Raw genomic sequence first — 18,961 nt, 5'->3', positions numbered from 1 at the left:
TTTGTTACCGGGGGCGGATATTGAAGCACCTGTATACACATGAGATTTCCTCACATCTACTTGCAATAGAAGTCAACCAAGTGATCACGTGTTTGTGTGAGCATATGTGTATTTAGATTGCCTCCATATTGCTCCTATGAACATATAGATGAGCTCTTAGCAATGCAAAGTTAGTTATCTGTGAGGTCTTCTAGTTGGTTCTACATACATGAGGTCTCCTCAGTGCTACTATACAATTAAAGAAGGTCCCCTCCCTGCCGCAAAACTGAGGCAGCATCAGGTTTCTGCACACGTACATGACAATTCTTCCATGCTCATATACATGCGCAGAAGCATTCGCTGCGGCACAAACAGACATAACTGATGACATTGAAGTTTTTGTTTTAGGTTTTTATTGATGTGGTTGAGGTCAGCCTAGATGACAGATGATCACACTGGCATTGTTTCAGGTCTTACAAACATTACAAACATGTTTCAGAGAGGTCCTCCGGTGACACAAGTCACTCAAGTTGATTACCAGAATGTTAGACACCGGGGCCAAAGTTAGGTTCCTGCTGGTGTCTTTAAATTAGCTTGATGGTCTCATATCTCAGAGCTTGTGTTTGGTACCAGAAGCATGTTCTCGCCTTCCACGGTCACTGACATTCAGCATATAACCTCTGGTACCATGGCTGACATCAGTTCTTGGAATTTTCCGCAGTAGGCATGTTACCAACACAAGGTGCGGCACGGGTGCAGGATTAATAATGGGGAACAGAGAAAACGTTATTCTCAAGAGCTTAATTTGTGCCGGTGGTTGCCAATGCTCAGGCACACCACTTATTTTTAAACACCAACGCTTGTTTATGAGAGTACACCACTTGGTGGCACCAGAGGCCTCTTCTCTGGCTAAGGCTCTTTCTCATCAGTGAATTTTCCCCACCCAATACACTTTTCGAACGTGAGGCCCTTCCCCTACCCAGTGACCTTTCACCACATGAGGCAAGTGACACTTACACCACCAGAGGAGCCTTTCCTGCCTGAGTATCTCTTTTGAAAAATAAGGTCCTTTCCTTTCTCAGGGCCCTTTCCCCACCTGGGGCACATTTTCCATCTGAGGCATATTCCTCTCCACAGGCAGTTTTCCACCTGTCAAAAGGAATATGACGTACAGCCCTTCCCTACCTCAGGCACCCCCTTTACCCTCCCCCAAAAGAGTTTCTCCCACTATGAAGACCTCCTTATCCTGAGATACGTTACATGTGCTACACTTTGGACACACAATATCCTTCTTCAGCCAAAGCACTTTACTGTGTCAAGTTCTTAGAAGACTTGAAGTTCCATTATGCCCTGGTCCTTTCCTACCAGAAACCTTCTTTTCCCAACCCTGGCCTGGCAGTTGTACACCACTACTAGTCATTCTTTACTCAAGGATATTTCCTGCAAGATAAAATATTGAATGCTTAACAATAGGTAATTTACTAAGAGAAATAGCCCCTTCATTGCCTCAGCCATGTGCTCTCTTGTGCTGTCCCCTCTCCATTCCCCAGACCCTTCCCACCACCCCCTCACCCCACATGAAAATACAGTAAAAAAATATGGACATTGGTTACAAACACAACATAAAAAACAGTGATAAAGACAGAGAGATGAGGAGCTCTAGCTCAAGAGGTCTGTGGTCGGAGCTAAGATTCTGTTATTGTCTGTGGTTGGCCTTCTGGTACTTCTGCGCATCTTCCGTTAACATTTACCGTTGGCGCATCCACCTGCGGGAAAGGATAAACAAGTTGGTGTGGTTGCTACAGCTGGATGTTCACCCATTTGAGCCCATCCACCACTAGGAGTGCAGTGTTTTATGCCAGTGCCAATCCCAGGTGACCACCCACATCCAGGGCTCAGCGGTTCTACATTTGTGTCAATCCGAGGAGGTCCACCATCCTAGAGGTGACAGATCTGTAACCCTGAGCCACCTCCATGTGCCCACCCAATGCTAGAAAGACATGCTCTGGACCCAACTTCCAATATCTTAAGCACATATAACCCAAGAGGTAAACAGACGGTGAATCCCTGTACAAATTCTGAGACACCACTCAACCCAGCTCCCTCCTCCCCACGGGGTCACTCACCTCTATAACCTCCATTTCCCAAGTAGCCATTCATTCCGTATTTGGATTCTTTACTACCTGGAAGTGTAGGAGAAAGACTGTGACATAGCTGTAGAGTAATACCTACCCTGCCTCTCCCTTTGGCCTACTTTATTGGCTGTTGTTAACCATTGCATGGCATGTGACTGACCCTACTCCCAGCCTCCCGGAATTTTAGAGGCACCAGCATTTCCAGAAACCTCACTTGTTCCTGTACACCAAATGGCATTAGTATACTCTCATGGTTATACTACCAAGCAGGGTCACTTATCATTAGTATCTCTTACTTCCAAATCGATGATAATATTTACGTTTAGTAAAGCCCGCTCCAGAATATGAATTAACTCTCAACCCCTAAAAAATGCATGCTTTATTTCAAAATCAAAGATTATAATTTAATCACATTTACAGGGAGGAATGGCTGAATCAGCCTAGGAGGATTTTTAACCACTGACCTACAGACAACTGCTGTAGGCACATTAGCCCACCAGGCTATATTACTGGCCAAAGGAAACCGTGTATATAGTAGTCTTCTAAATTCTCACTTTGCTAGTGTAGTTGACCGCACTCACTTTTACACGCGCCCTGAACACCCACAGAGCGCCTGCCTCCCCCCTCTCTATGCACAAGTATTAAAGAAAATGGAGACCTACCGTATGGATTAGGCATTTGTCCGGCTCCCAGTTGCGCATATCCAGCTAGAAAATAAGTCAATGTGGTCAGGAGTGCGGGCCAGAAGGGTTGTCTATCTCTACGAGAATGAGGCTCTATGGGAAGGAAGAGGATCGGTGGACATGGCACTACCTCTTCCCAGTATGGGGCACTCTGGGGATGTCCCTGTTTGCCCAGTAGGTGCTCAATAGCGATACACAGTAGGCGGCCTCGGTGAGGCTTCCAGCATTTTTCAGTATTGAGGCTCCCGGTGTCTCCTAGCAGGATTTCTCAGAGAATGACCCAGCCTATATGGAAGGGGTAGGGCTTCTCAGCATCTCTCAGAAAGGGTTGGGAGCTAAATCCAAACTGTCAAATGTGGGTAAGGAGAGAACTCTCAGGGGCTTATTTACAAGGCCCTTGCACCACTTTTGCATCATTTTTAACATGGGAAAAGTGACACAATAGTGGCGTAAGGGGCTTGTAAATCTGCCTCTCAGTTTCCACCTATTTGGAGCACTGTAGGGTTGTTCCACTCCTGTAAAGAGGAGGGAAAAGTGGGATGTGCCATACTATTCCGACAGGACATGGTTGGTCCGGTCCATGATCTCCCTGTAAGGAGGGCCATTGGCACTATGTCTGCGTCTCACCTCATAAGCCAATTGTTGTCCCAACTTTAAACTTTACATTCCCAAGCTGACGGAATTCAGGAGACTCTTGCACATCTTGTTTAGTGTCTTAAGCCAGCAGAAGCCCAGCAACAGGAAAGCTGAAGCATTGCATGCCGAGTCTGTCCGCTATGGCGGAGAAGCAGCAAGCAAGCAGGTAAGAGATAATTCAAGAATCAAAGCTCTCAAGAAAAGGGACCAAGCCCCAGTGATCTTCAACCACACCAAAAATAAACCTAATTAATGTTGAGGATCCAGCTCGCAGTAAGGACATCCCAATTTTCTTTCACCAGAGTATAGTGGGGAGCCCAAGAGGCGGTGTGTTCTTCCTGTGGGTGGCCTTATGCAGAGAACTATCCCCTGCAAGCTGGCTGTGCTGAGTCAGCTATGCAGACTTGGAGTGAAAGTCAGGATGGAGCAAAAGCCAAATCATTTTTCATACCCTCTGCCCTTCCAGTTTCCCTTCCCCACCTCCCTCATCCCACCACCCTGATACCTTTGCTGGATTTTGTGTTCATGGATTTGGACTGAGCTGCATACTCCGGGAGCGGCTGTCGGCCCTGCACCTCCTGCAACGGAGCCAGAGTTCCTGGGAAGCCGAGAATGTTCACAATATTAGCACCCCCAAGTATAGCCTAGTGGTCTCTCATTTCTCACTTCAAAAGGGGAAGAGAATTACTTGTTACTACTTGGATGCTCTGGGAAAGGGTGCTAAAGAACATTGGGAATAGGATTAGAGTAACACTGACTATGGCAGCAGATTATGCATACCAGACCAATTTAATCTGCTAATTCCCTCGTATCCTCATGCCAAAGACCCTTCTGGTCTCCACTATGGTGCTTATGTTCTTAATAATATTACCCTCCAATGTGTGCCTCAAGCATTTTTGACTTAATTTGCATTGTTTGTCTCCACTGCTGCTCTGGAGAGTGTGCAACTGTTTTGTGAATTTGTTATAGGTCTAGTGAAAACAATATTTCTTAGTCTCTAATACTAATACTAAAAATAGTTGTGTATTGAAAGTGGACAGCTCTTCCTCAACATTTAAAAAGCTATATATCTATCCACGATGCCCTCCTCGTGGGAGGTTTGAGAATGGCCGTAAAACATTTTGTAATAACAATTTAACAAACAATTAAACCAATAAACCAGCCAGTTAGAATGCCAAGTAGTTCGAGGTTTTTAACAAACTAGCCCAAATTTTCCCAAAACATTATTACTCAACACGTTTCAGCTGGGTGAGCTTTAAATTCACCTTACAATATGTGCAGCTCTTTTCTTGCTCTAAGGTGGGCCAATGTTTCTATAATTTCTACCTGTCCTTCCTTCCCCCAGTGCTGACATTTTTAGAATTTCCGTTCTCATGTGGTTCAAACTAGCTCCCTTTCTGTCTGCCTGTCTCGAGACTACATGCTTACGTGCTTACGTCCTTCTGACTCCACGCGCCCCAGAACAGAACTCAACTGTCTAGATGGCGCACTTCCACTTTCCACCTCGGAACTACAGCTTTCTTAATCTTTCTGTGCTCCTGTAAACTCCAATGAAAATGATTCTATGAGGCAAAGGAATTCATCCTGGTTTTCCTCCGTACGTGGGGGCATTCCCTCCGCAGAGTCCTGTGCAGGGCACTGAAATACATTCCAGGTTGCCCCCTTCATAGTACAAGAGCTCAGCCCGCATCTTATTATGGACATCTGTTCACCAAATTACCATAGTTAATTTAAGAGAGGTCATGCATTCTGTGACCCCGATGACATCACAGCATTGGCATTCTAATCCACCCATCCTACTACATTCTTCTGGGGGATGTGGATGTAAATGAGTGAAAACAACAGAATGTAATTTAATGGGGTCTTTGGTTGCTTCTGTCATCATGACTCTAGAGACCAGGGGTAGGAAGAACAGCATCAAAGGTACTAAAGGTCAAGGGACTGCACCAATCCTGCTTCAGAAGACACATGAACCCAGTTCTGCTATTGGAGAGTTTGGTTTCTAAGTTAAGTCCTCCCCCAGGTCACCGCTGTGTATCCCCAGCATCACCCAGCTATTCAGAATTGCGCGGTTGTTAGTAGCAATACCCGCATGCCCGTAGGCCTGCGAGGGATGGGGCCCCCATCCCCTGGGCAGCAGAAGGGTTAGTAATGCTGTAGACATTGCTCAGAGAGGAGAGATCCCCCTTAGTTTAGCTCTAGAATACACAGTGCCCACAATGCCTCACCAGGCGCCAGTCCTGCAGGCTGTGCGTCGCCATTCAGATACCCCATGTTACCGAGCGTGCCTGAAATCAAGGACAAACAAGGGGGTGTGAGGGAGAAGTAGAAACACAATGTGAGAGGTAAAGGGGTGTCTGGAGGTCACAGTACTTACACTGTAATGCATAAAAATAATTATACTAAAAACACACTTTCATTCATAATTACAATGTCCACAACTACATGTTTTCTTTTTATTCATTATGACAGCATACAGAGAGAATAATATCTGATGGTGCCAACTTACCATCTAATCCAGTGGGGATCACAGGCTGACCACCATATGGAAGCTGAGCTGCACCTGCTGCACAAGAAGAGAAGTAGTGGTGGGAAGGGGGCAAAGAGGCATAAAACAGGGTAAAGAATACAACAGAGGGTGAGAGATAGAGGGAGGGGTAGAGATTTGACTTCTGAAGCAAGAACTCAAGTTTGCAGTGTCCGTGCATGTATTGTTGTTCTTCCTGCCCTCATTTGACTGGCCGGTCCTTCTCCGGATCACTGAGTAGCTCCTCCCACATCTGCAGCTTACGCCCCACTCCTGACACTTTTTGGCCTCTTTTCCTACTATGGCCCTGATGCAAGCATGTGGTCCTTTCTCCAATGCCCAGAACAGTATGCTACTGTGATTTCACAGTCATTACATCATGGCACCTTTACCACAATGTTTTATATCAATTAGTTGAATATAAAAGTTGTAAGCGGTTTTTGGGGCTCGGAAATGGATTGAGTATAGGGGTCGGAATGCTTTTTCGGGCTCAGGGATGAGGTTAGTGAGTACAGTAGTAAGTGAGTTTTAGGGCTCAGGGATGGATTGAGGATGGGAGTAGTAAGGGGCTTTAAGGCTCATGGATGGATTGATGGTCGGGGGGCCTACACGTTTTTATGGCTCAGGGATGGGTTGAGTATAGTGTTAGTAAGGTGGCTTTAGGGCTCATGGATGGGTTGAGGTTAGGGGTACTAGGGGGCCCTTCAGAGCTAGTTGTGTGATATACTGTTCTATTTTTGAGGGTTCGGATAATTTATTTTGAGGGGTCAAACTGGGCATGTAGAATTTTTATTAGGGATTTTATGTTTTAAAATCGGTATTTTGGGGAACACGTGACAAAACAAATGTAATCTAATCGTATGCGTTATATATAGCTGCACTTTGTTTACAGTTATCTTATAACGTGACATTGATGTAAAGCACCTCAAAGTAGAGCATCACAAAGTAATAACAGATAATTGCCCTGAACCGAATACACTCAAAAATAAAATACACCAGGAAATCTTCTATACTTTCCAGATTTGTCATTAGCTCCAAGGTGCTGGCCAACTTATTCTGGAGAACGAGTCAATGTCGTTGAAGGAACAGTGAGTCAAAACACAGAACATCAGAGTAGATACCAGGGGAAAGGCATTCTCACAACTTTTATTGACAAAATCAGTGACTACCTCTTCTTTTCAACACAATTGTCATACTGCCCTTTCGAAGAGGGTTCCTTTGTCATTCATTTGGGCATCTTCACACCCTTGCAGTTATTTATATTTTTTTGTTCCCATCTGCAATTTTGCCCAGTCTGATCTTAGCTATTCTATGGCAATAGTTTTGGGGAATAAAAAGTGTACATTTGTTATTCTTCTTTTAGGCTCAGCCTACCTTGGACCATACTACTTCACCCTCTGTAACCGAGGAAACTGGGCCTTGATGCACGGAGGGTGACATCGGAAAAATACTTTGCTTAATAGAGAGCGACTTTCAATAGCAGTTCGACAGATCATTGTATTATTTCTTTTAACGCATAATTTTTAATTCACTGAATAAAAAAGATGACAATATTTTCATAAAAATAGCCTCCTCGTCATGAAGTGATGCAGAAGTTATATTATATATAGAAGTAACATTATATAATGTCCTGGGGGATGGAAACAACGATACAGTGTGGGGAGCAAATGCAAAGACTAAGGGATAAAGAAAGCAGAATGGCATTGAAAATGGGTTGAGAAGTTACAAGGGAAGGGATGGGATGGACCATGCTCTGGCAGGAAGTAACAAAGAAAACATCATAAAAAAGATTGAGGAACCCTAAACGTAGTGTCTGAGCCTTTACACTGAAAGAACGACGCAGTGGCATGGAAGTTATAAGGGAGTTAATTAAAAAGTACAACAATGTAACTAGTGGTTGCAGAGGCCACATCATAAGCAGGGACAATAGTATCCCAACGGAAGTACTCTGCAGTGACAAAATGGATATGTGGGTAATACTATTAAATTATAGAATTATGTCCATTTACCATATTTGCCAGCTGCTGGATCAACATCAAGTCCTCCCTGAACTCCTGCTTGTGCACCATAGGGCAACTGTCCGGCACCTGTAGGAGTAAGAAGGAGTCAGTGTCAGTAATGCACTCACAGTGAACCCATGGAAAGACCTTTGCCATGACAGGGGAGTGGGCTGATCTTAGATTATGATACACCTCTTCGATGAGTGACTGGAAAATGTACTAGAGAAGTCATAGGAGCAAACACTGATGAAGTCATTGTAGAAGGTTTTGATTACTATATTGGAGAAAATAGTAGTTATGCAGTTGTAGGATGCAATTTTTCTGAAGATATTCAAAGAAATATCAGTAACAATGTTGGAAAAATAGCAAAGAATTTGCAGAGCTTTTTCGTGGCATTATTGGAGATAATGAAGAAGTCTTTGGGATTTTTTTTCAAGTTCTTCTAGAATGAATTAATAAAAAACAAGGGATATTAAATTGTCAGGTTATTAATAAATAAACTTCCAATAAAGTTACCATAGAAATTACTAAACATTTTGAAGAAAAAATTAAGAAAACATGTGTAAAATTAATAAATAGGTTGTTAAAAAAGTAATATGGGGGAACTACAGGAGATTTAAATGACAAATTTAGACACTATTAGAAAGGCAGGAGAGGGATATATTGGATAATACATTGATGTATTTATTAAATATAGTATTTACTAGTAAAAAATACCAATGGCTAAGTTAGAATAGACAATTCTGTTAATTCTATTGAAGTCATTATTGAAGAACGTTCTAACATGGTTAACGGAAAGGTCATGAAGTTAGTGGTGAGAATAGTGGTAAAGCTAGAGAGTCATTTTATTGGCAAGGTTAAAGAAAGAGATATTGTAGATGCTTTTGATATCGTAATTGAAAACAACTTAATAGCGAATTTATGGGGAATGAATATAGTGATGGTATTCATAAACTGAATAATCTATTGATCGGGCTATTGAGGTTATTGGAAAGGGTATTGATTGCTATACAAAAAATAAAGAAGGCATAAATAAAGCAGACAAAAAGCTCACCTTTCCCTTCCAGAACTAAGCATCCCATCCTAGAAACCCTCTCTCTTTGTAGCTCTGCCTTCAGTTCTGTACTGCACATCACTGTACGACAGCTATGTTTACTCTTTACCAATGCCAAACCATAGAGTGTTATTGGGGAAATGTTTGCAACAGTATTAATGCATTTGATAGTAAAGTGATCGTGCAAGCTATAGAAACTTGTCGAAGACAGCACCAAAGAGATTACTGGAACCATTACAAGAAGGTATTAGAGAAGTTGTGATAAAGCCAACAAAGGCGCTGTTGAGTCCACCATTGAAAAAAGCTATTGATAGTTGTTGATAAAGTTGTTAGGGAAGTTATAGGTTACGTAACTCATTAAGGTACTGGGAAAGTTATTGATTATTCTAGCGGAGACATTGTTTGTAAAGTAATTATAATTGATGACGGTACTGGCAAAGTTATTGAGTCATTGGTGGTATTTTACCATATTTGGCAGCTGATGGGTCAACGCCGAGTCCTCCTTGAACCCCAGCTTGTGCATCATACTGGGGCTGACCAGCACCTGTGGAGGGAGCGCGGTAGAATACACAGTTTAAATGGTGCTCAAGCTATACTGTATTATCTTCTGCATTATTTTAGGGCCTTCTCTTGATCTATCAGTTGTGACTTGTGGGGAGGAAGAACCTTGACCTTAAAAGGAATTCGCCAGTTGGAGCACAGTGAATGCTGCTTGGCGCGGCAAGGAGCATAGGGTCTCGCAGCCTTCAGATTACTGCACCATTTGGGTGATGAAGGTACAGAGATCCCTCACAGTTTATCGCAGAAGGAAAAAAATCTCTCAGGTCTTTGAAACTTTATTGTGAGTTTATATTATCTGAATGAGTGATCAATAAACAATTCTAATCCACTTCAGTCCAGCTCTGACCTTTGAGGTTCCTTTTCCTTTCGGTGCTCTGGACTACTGGACCTCCATAGTAGCAACAGAGCCAGACAAGTGCCAGGCCTTGGTATTTCATTGAAACATCCAGGGCCAGATGTATGACCATTTTTTGCAGTCGCAAACGGGAAATAGGCCCATTTGCGACTGCAAAATAGGTCTGGCCCATGTACAAACACTATTTTGCGAGTCAGTAACCTATAACCGACTCACAAAATAGGGTTTGCTACTCGCTATTAGGAAGGGGCGTGTCAAGGGCATCCCTTCCTAATAGCGAGTCCCAATGGTATGTACAATTGTTTTGCAACCGCAATTGCGGTAGCAAAACACTCACAGTTTACCACCTACTTCAAGTAGGTGGTAAGCCACTCTCAGACCCCTTTCCCTATGTGACTCGCATTCAAAATATTTTTCAAGAGCAGGCAGTGGTCCCACGGACTACTACCTACTCTTAAAAAATGAAACAGAAACGTTTGATTTAAAAAAAAAATGCATCCTGTTTTCCTATAAAGAACACGGGCTGCATTCTTTTTTTTAAAACTGCTTTATTTAAAAAGCAGTCACAGACATGGTAGTCTGCTGACCCCAGCAGGCCACTATCGCTGGGAGTGCTAGCCAATCCCAATGGGGTTACAAGCTGCACCTGCCTCATGAATATTAATGAGGCATGCAATCTGAGACCCCATTAGGAATCGCTAACAGTGTCTGAGACACTGTTGTAAATTACATTTTGCAAGTCGCAAATTGCAAGTTGCAAAACAACGGTATGTGCGATTCACAAATTGTAGGGGTCATACACCTGGCCCCCAGACTCTTGTGCAGTTTTTCTTCCTTTAGAAAAGTAGACACCAAGTTTGTTCATCCACCCTTGAAAAGACCCCCAATGACCTTTAGCCTTATGAACTTTTGGGCTCAGATCTGGACACAGTGCAACAGATGAGGCCTCCAGATTGGAAAAAGAACTTAACATTTAGCTCAAGAGACCAAACTACAGATGCAATTTTAGATGCCCAAATTTGGAAACTGATATTATATAATGATTGTTTGGTAAATGCCACAATGCAAAAAATTAAGGCATTGTGGTACCATGTAGAAGACGATGATGTATTAAGGGCCATGCTTGTGTTGGGTGGTGAGTGAACTTTTTTACCTTATTTTGCTATAGAAGGGTCAACACCCAGTCCTCCTGCAAGAGCACCGAAAGAGGACATGGGAGCTCCTGCAGTGACAAGGAGTGGGTGGAAGTGTTAAAAATATAGCATGTAGTGAGGACTTTTGGTTGAATGCGGGCTTGATATCTCGTACCTACCAGGTGGTATAACATTCCACGCCAGTGCAACTACACCCATATTAATCACCATGGTAGTCCCACACCACAGAGGCCGTTTTTCCAAAACAGTGGGACATGATATGACAAGATATAACCAAGATTTTTAGACGCATATCCCAACATGAGACAGCTTTGAAACTGGGGACACGTTGGTACTACACCCTGATGCGTCTTCTCATTATCTATCCCACTACCTCAGCGCTTTTCTGGTGGTGCAAAACAACGCCAGGGAATTTCATCAGATATGGTGGTCATGTCCTCTCCTAGCTACCTATTAGAAGGAGATCCCTAATACATCAAAGGGGTAGTGGGCAATCCCCTTCCAAAATCTTGTAACACAGTAGGCCTAGGCATTCGTCCCGTAGATCCAGAGGCAAGGACTCACACAGACTGGCGATTCTTAAATCAAATGTTCATAGATTCCAAACAGCTTATCGCCTCACACTGGAAGAAGCCCTCTACTCCACCCGTCACTCAATGGTTCACGCGTCTTTGGCATGCCATGGCTACTGAGCGTCTATCCCACAAAATAACAAACACGGATGCCAGGTTTATTCACATCTGGAAGCCTTTGCTAGACTATTTCGAGCTTCTGGAGTACTCTTGCTTTACACCACCTAGGCTCACAGCGCTCCGACTATTCAATTGAGCTACCACATAGCTGTACCACCAACCCTCCCTGGGGAGATAGCCTACGAATATCCTTTACCCCTTCCCTCTCCTTCCTCCCTTCACTCCGTCCCCCTTCCACAGGACTACTTTTGTCCTTGTTGCCCTATCAGACTTTATCATTATTTATTTAACCATCTTTATACAAATTTTTCGTTGTTCTTTGTTAATTATTCCAAACAACTATATATGTAAACTCCAACCTAGCTGGGTCCTCTTATTGGGCCTCTTTTTACATTACTGTATTAGATATCAAACTTGCACAGACCATGCTTGATTAATCTGCTGTACAATTACACTGTGCTATACTGTGTTGGATGCCTTTGCATACTATCAGCACCCTGAGCACCTTGCTTTTTTTTGTAATACAAATGCTTTCCATAAAAAGATTTCGTGCACAAAAAGAAATATAGCATGTGCTGAGAACAATGATATCAGCTCTTTCTTCTGTCCTTCAGAAAGGCTGGTGTTAATATGTCAGGAGCGGATAGGGGCACAGATAGCCACATTTTAAGTATTTTAGTGACTCTGCCAGATTTCCACATACTTTTCTGAGACAGGGGCCTCAAAGCAAATCTATTTTCATGTAGACCTGTCTGCTTTTCCACTCATTTCCCATCAGATGCAGACTACAAACCTAGCTTGACTTCCCTGCTGTCAGGGGTGCCTCTGTCCAGTAACCGCGATGAAAGCTGGTCACTATCTGAAGGTTTCCTGACTGCAGGATGGCATGAATGCTGCCTATCAAGCACCTGCTTTCCCGACCACATCTTCATACCACTAACCATCTTCATCTCTGCACCATTCCAATTCACCACATACCATATTTTCCAGCAGAGTAGTCTCCTCCCAATCCTGCAGGCACGATTGGCTGCCCGTTGTACGGCAGCTGCCCAGCACCTGCAAGAGAGTAGCGGCTGCGTTGAGAAATCGCCGCATACAAGCACAGAAAGAAGAGAGGACAGAAAAGGAATCCGCCAAGTATCATTGAATTGGGTAAGAATAAACATCCTTTTTTTGTCAACAGGACTCAGGGATACATCATGAGTGGACGTGTGCTGACATATACACCTGCTATGTTATATTATTTTCTCTACTGGTCATTTTGAAACCTGAAAATCTCATTCAAATGGACATCCAGTAGCACAATGTTCTGTAGTGTTAAAAAACATTATCACAGACGTAGGACTTCATAACTGAAGGGCCCCCAAATGCTGATACTGGCAAAGACTCTGGGTCCAAACTGGCTGTCACAAGCAATAAAGTGTACTTGGGTCTACCAACAACATTTTAGATCAGCATTATTGTATTGTTTTGTATTTTAATGGTATTTATAAACGCACACCACCCCTGATGAGGCACCAAAGCACTTTTCGGAGAGTACTTTGCTACTCTGGAACCCAAAAGGATTAGTGGTGGAATAGTATAGTGAAATTTGAGCTGTGGATATGAGAAACTTTTAGTTGGATTGATAAGGATAATGGGGGGATTGAAGAGGGAAGAGTCTAGAAAGTGTTATTTGGGAGATTATAGTAGTAAAATGAGGTTTGGGATGAGTAATTCGTATTGGAATAAGAATGGCTCAGCAGAATCCCACCAAATTCCTTAATTACGAATCTAATTCCTCTAAAAACCTAGGCCCAAGTCAATAATACTAACATACTCTCAGCTTGACTTTTAAAGCATTTTGTGTATAACGGCCGAGTTACTTGGATAGACAGTGAATGATGTTATACTACTACACCATGGTCAAAGTATCGATCTGCAATATTCGCATGCACTATTGACTACTGTTATTTTGTCATGGTAAGTGCATGAGTTATAGTGGATGCAATATTTTTGTAGGTTGAGATTTCGCCCACACTATAGTAACAACTCAATAATCTCACTCTCCATGGATCAATGTAATGCGCGTTAACATTCATTCATTCATAATCCTGGATATTTCTAAGGGAATTAAAGCTACAGTTAAAACATGACTTGAAATATAAAATGCAAAATCTGAACAGTGGCGGCTCCTCCGCCAAGGCAGTACACCGTCCGCCCATTGCTTTGCAGCAGTGTTAATGAAGTAAAAATAAAGTTATAATAACTCATTGTTATTATCATTTTATTTTTTCCTGCTGCAGGAGCTTTGCAGGGCGTGGAGGGGCTTGGCTGTCATCACAGCCAGCAGGGGGAGGAGTGGTTTGTGTACTTAAGCTTGCGTGAATGTTTGGCCGGCTGTCTTTGGCCGGCCAAACTGTCATGCGCACTTTGCATGTTCTCCACTCAGGCTGCATTACAGCCTGGGTGAAGAAAATGCCCAGGCCCCATCTGAAAATTGAACCACAACATTCAGGCCAATCACAACGCTGTACTGCAGCGTTGTGATGTGCTTAGGGGAGCCTGGGTGTTTCCTATTCCAGCCAGGAGAGACGACGGAGGAGAGACGTTAAAAATGTTTTACCCTCTCTCCCTCTCCCCATTCCGCCTCTTGCCCTCCCACCCCCAATCTGTGCCAGACACCACTGAATCTGAATGGGCCAAAGTTTGATTTTGTGGGCTATGGTGCTGATTAATCTGATGCCTGGGAAGCCGGGGGCCCTGGATTTTGTTAACGTAACACAGTATAGCACCTTAATTGGGGAACTGTATCTAAAACTCAGCCAATAACAACTCTGCTGCAGCCTTGTTAAATACATTACCATATTTCCCAGCTTTTGCATTGCCATCGTAGGGGCCAGCAAGTGGAGCAGAAGGTTGAACTCCGAGAGGACCAGCACCGGCTGTGGGAGGAACGGATAACAAAGGTTGAGAGAAAAAATACCAGGAGAAAACTTTCAAGTGACATATGTGATCTCTGGCCTATGAATAGACCAGGCATGCTCTACTCCATACGATTATACTATGTAAGGAATAGCGTGGTATGCTAATATCGTGGGAAGAATATTCAGAGACAAAATATTGAACGTAAGTGCATGTGGAGGAAGTATAGATTTACTATTCTTAACTCCACATCTATGCACCTTGAAGGTCTATCTGTCTGTCTGTCTATCTATCTATCTATCTATCTATCTATCTATCTATCTATCTATCTATCTATCTATCTATCTATCTATCTATCTATCTATCTATCTATCTATCTATCTATCTATCTATCTATCTATCTATCTATCTATCTATCTATCTATCTATCTATCTTTCTATCTATCTATCTATCTATCTATCTATCTATCTATCTATCTATCTATCTATCTATCTTTCTATCTATCTATCTATCTATCTATCTATCTATCTATCTGTCTATCTATCTAATTATCTATCTCGTACAAGGTACATTTATGTGGAGTTAGGTATAGAAAATCTATACATGCTTACCGTTTGATATTTTGTCCTTCGATATTGTATCCATGATATTTGGTGCAAGGTTGCTACCTCGATATTCCTGGACATACCCTCATCACAGAGGCACCAAGCAACCCTGTCCCAAGAGAAAGCAGAGTTGCCCGAGCTCTGCAGCCTCCACCTCAGAAGAGTCAAGCCCCTTCTATAAGACTGTTCCCTGCTGCCAGGTCTTATCCGAGTCAGTGCCACATGAATATCTCGGATGGGGCCTCTGTAGGTCACAAGTTGAACACAATGGTTAATTTGTAAAATAGACATAAGTGCCGTGGCTCTTGTAGGAGGGAGCTTGCACCAGCCCATTTCTTCTGTTAGTGCTGCCTAAAACAGAAACAACTACTAACCATGAAAGTGGGGAGAGGATGTGGCATAATGGCCAGAGCTGCCCGACTTCTGAGCTGGGGAACCAGGTTTGAGTTTCTGCGTTGGCTCAGCATCCTGTGATCTGGGCACATCACTTAGGACCAGATGTACGACCCTTTTTTGCAGTCGTAAACAAGAGAACCTCCTGTTTGTGGCCGCAAGTAAGGGTAATAGAATGTACAAATGCTATTTTGCGAGTCTGACTCGCAAAATAGCATTTGCGACTCTCGCTTTAGGAAGGGGCATCCCTTCCTAATAGCGAGTCAACATGCTATGTACTAGTATTTTGCAATCGCATTTGCGGCCTTAAAACACTCACAGTTTACCACCTACTTCAAAAGGTGGTAAACCACTCTAAAAGGGGAAGGGGCTCCCAAAGGACCCCTTCCCCTTTGTGAGTATGTTGAAAAATATTTTTTAAGAGCAGGCAGTGATCCCAGAGACCACTGCCTGCCCTTAAAAAAATGAAACTGAAAAGTTTCATTTTTCTTTTTAAATGCATCCCGTTTTCCTTTAAGGAAAACGGCTGCATTTTAAAATAAAAAAACTGCTTTGTTAAAAAAGCAGTCCCAAACATGGCGGTCTACTGAGCCCAGCAGGCCACCATCCCTGGGAGGGCCTGTTATTCCCAATGGGCTTCCAAATTGCGCGAGGCTCATTAATATTCATGAGCCTCACAATTTGTGACCCCATTGAGAATCTCAAACAGTGTAAAACACGTTGGTGTAATTGCAAAATAGCGCATCGCAAATTGCGAGTCACAAATGACTCGCAATTTGTGATGCACTATTTTGCAGGTCATACATCTGGCCCTTAATTCCCTCATAAATTAATATGCCCTTAACTGGTGCTTAACTGGTGCTCATGAAAAGCGCTGGTGTGGATGATTAAGTGCGGGTGCTGAGCACCGGAAACCGCCGGCTCAAATTAAGCACTGGTTGAACCCTACATTTTGGAATCTAGTTCTCATGAAGATGAAAACGAAAAAAAGGAAACACCAGCCACATATCTCCGTCTATGTTCCTAGGGAACAAATTCACTAAATATTTGTCAGAAGGCTATCTCCAGAATGATAGCCATGTCTTTGCTTCCCATACACGGTGTTATAGTACATTAGCTTCCAATTATCATACATTGAGCTATGTTATGAAGTACACATTTTTTGCTAACAAGCACACTTGATTTCGTTGGCAACCGCTTTCTGTGTCATCATTCCTACCTAGCATGCTCACCATGTCTTGCTTGATGTTATACAATTATTTTGAATAAGTCCTACCATATTTCCCAGGCTTTCCTTCGGCTCCGAGCTGGGCTCCACCATAGGGCTGCTTGCCGGCCCCACCTAGAGGCAGAAGTACACAGGATTAGGTGATGCTACTGGCCACTCGTATGGTGCAAACAATGTTATGCACGAGGAAATCAGACAGAGTCTGTGTTCCAAAAATATTATGACACATCTCTTGGTTTTTATGTGTACTAAATATAATGTCATTTTTCATGAACGGCAGTAATCTTGTGCAGAAGGGCAGGTTGAGTTAAGAAGCTGTATTTAAGATTATGTATTGCTTCTGAACATTAAACGTACTCATGGCCTGTCGTGTGACGTCCTTCAATTCTATGTTTATGATTTGAGATATGGAATGAACATAAGTACGTTATTAGAAAAATTCTGAGGGGCATATGTACAAGGAAATGATGGAATGCAGAGCTGCGGCAACTTTTGTGTCGCCACGCTCTGCCATTTTTAAAATGCAGGTATGTGCCGCATTTACAACAATTTGGCGCACCCCTGTGTTTTCCCTAATGCTGGTGCTAAAAATAGCTGACTAGCGCCTACGCAGACACCTTGCAGGAAGGTGTCCATTCCGCCACATAAACAATCAATGATGGCGATTTGTTACTTCTTTGTGTGCTGCATTCTGCATTATTTAATGATGATTGTTTATGTGCAGGAATGGACACCTTCCTGCACATAAACAATTATCAATGGCATTTTGCTCTTTCTATGTGTGCTGCAGAATGCAGCACACATAGGTTAAGGAAAAACGCAGATAAATATAAGCATTTCTCCTCATTGCGCCATTCTAACGCCTGCTATTGCATGGCGTTCGTTTTTGGCGCTGCCCCAGATATACACCTCCTTGTAAATCTGGGGCAGCATCAGAAAGCAATGGGTGTTGCGGTGGAACGGCCAACAGAACACCCATTTCACCCCCTTTTCATGCAGATACCTGCGTGAAAGGGTACCATATTTACAAAATGGCATTAATGCCACTTTGTAAATATGGTGCAGGTCATTGCACCACGGGAACGTGGGTAAAAGTGACGTTCTGGTGGCACAGTCCCCTTGTACATATGCCCCTGAGTGAGGAATGTGAGAGCTTCAATTGAAAGGAAGGGGTAACTTCCCATGTTACCCGTTTCCTGTCTGACAGAGAGCCCGCCTCACACGCATGCATCAGCGGCCTCAGACCATCCAGCGGTTGATGATGGTGTGTGGTCTGTGGGCACACATTGGCGGTAGGCCTCCAGCAGGTTCCAAAGGGTTGATAAAAAGTGAGCCTCACCGTATTTAGCAGATGCTGGGTCTGCACCGATACCAGCGCCAAGGCTTGCACCATAAGGAGACTGCCCTTCTGCAAGAAATAATAACACAGACGATTGAGTCCACACAACAGGTGTCAAATGTCAAAAACTTTTCAGAGATCTAAAAATTTGATTTTGGTTTTGAATATTCATCTTGCACCAAACAGTTCCCGTCTAGCTGAAAAAATCCTCCTCAGGTGTATGTTGCATGTACAACTCAATCACTTTGGCCAGGCTGCTGTGATAGGACGACACTGCTGTACTTGTCACTTACACAGCAGAATAAGACACTGCTGATCTTGTCAAGGATGCAGCAAGCTATGATGCTGCTGATCCTATCACAGCTGCAGCAAGCTATGACATCAGTAGCAGGATATGACGTCACTAAACGTAAGGAATCTGCAGCTAGAGAATGGATCGGAAATCTACCTAATTATTCACTGTCAACAGGGTGCTCATATGCCAATTCCCATCCAAAAACCATGTTAATCAACAACTTTAGTTCATTTGGTTCAACTGAGGTAAGACAAGACTCCAGCTCTCAGAATGCAGTCCCATTTTAACACCTTCAGCGCGGCGCGAATTTTCGCGCTGTGCTGAAGGTTCTAAGAAACGGGCGTGGCCGTGATGGAACGGTTCCGTCAAAAGCACAGCCCAACCGGCGCTCGTGACGGAACCGTTCCGTCACAAGCATCG

At 43.3% G+C, this 18,961-nt stretch overlaps 1 protein-coding gene and 1 long non-coding RNA gene across 2 annotated transcripts in view; both read right to left on the bottom strand.

The window, feature by feature from the left end:
• Positions 1-1,207: 1,207 nt before the first annotated feature.
• On the bottom strand, positions 1,208-4,035 carry LOC147703183 (uncharacterized). The gene is made up of 4 exons (XR_015297286.1): positions 3,939-4,035; positions 2,777-2,821; positions 2,106-2,162; positions 1,208-1,745 (listed from the first exon to the last, which is right to left on the bottom strand). It is a non-coding gene; the product is annotated as an uncharacterized LOC147703183 (long non-coding RNA).
• A 977-nt stretch (positions 4,036-5,012) lies between these two features.
• The window catches only part of LOC147703182 (uncharacterized), a 53,065-nt gene continuing 39,116 nt past the window's right edge, over positions 5,013-18,961 (bottom strand). The window contains exons 10-17 of the mRNA XM_086929478.1: positions 18,247-18,315; positions 16,956-17,021; positions 14,620-14,700; positions 12,755-12,832; positions 9,481-9,558; positions 7,970-8,047; positions 5,943-5,999; positions 5,013-5,137 (exon numbers count right to left, since the gene is read on the bottom strand). Coding sequence (XP_086785604.1) covers positions 5,013-5,137; positions 5,943-5,999; positions 7,970-8,047; positions 9,481-9,558; positions 12,755-12,832; positions 14,620-14,700; positions 16,956-17,021; positions 18,247-18,315 — 632 coding nt within the window. The remainder of the gene's footprint in view (positions 5,138-5,942; positions 6,000-7,969; positions 8,048-9,480; positions 9,559-12,754; positions 12,833-14,619; positions 14,701-16,955; positions 17,022-18,246; positions 18,316-18,961) is intronic.

The sequence above is a fragment of the Lissotriton vulgaris genome, chromosome 7 (assembly GCF_964263255.1).
Source record: "Lissotriton vulgaris chromosome 7, aLisVul1.2, whole genome shotgun sequence".
NCBI classification, from domain to species: Eukaryota; Metazoa; Chordata; class Amphibia; order Caudata; family Salamandridae; genus Lissotriton; species Lissotriton vulgaris.
The sequence above is the reverse complement of the archived record's forward strand: the minus strand, read 5'-3'. Positions and strand labels throughout refer to the sequence as shown.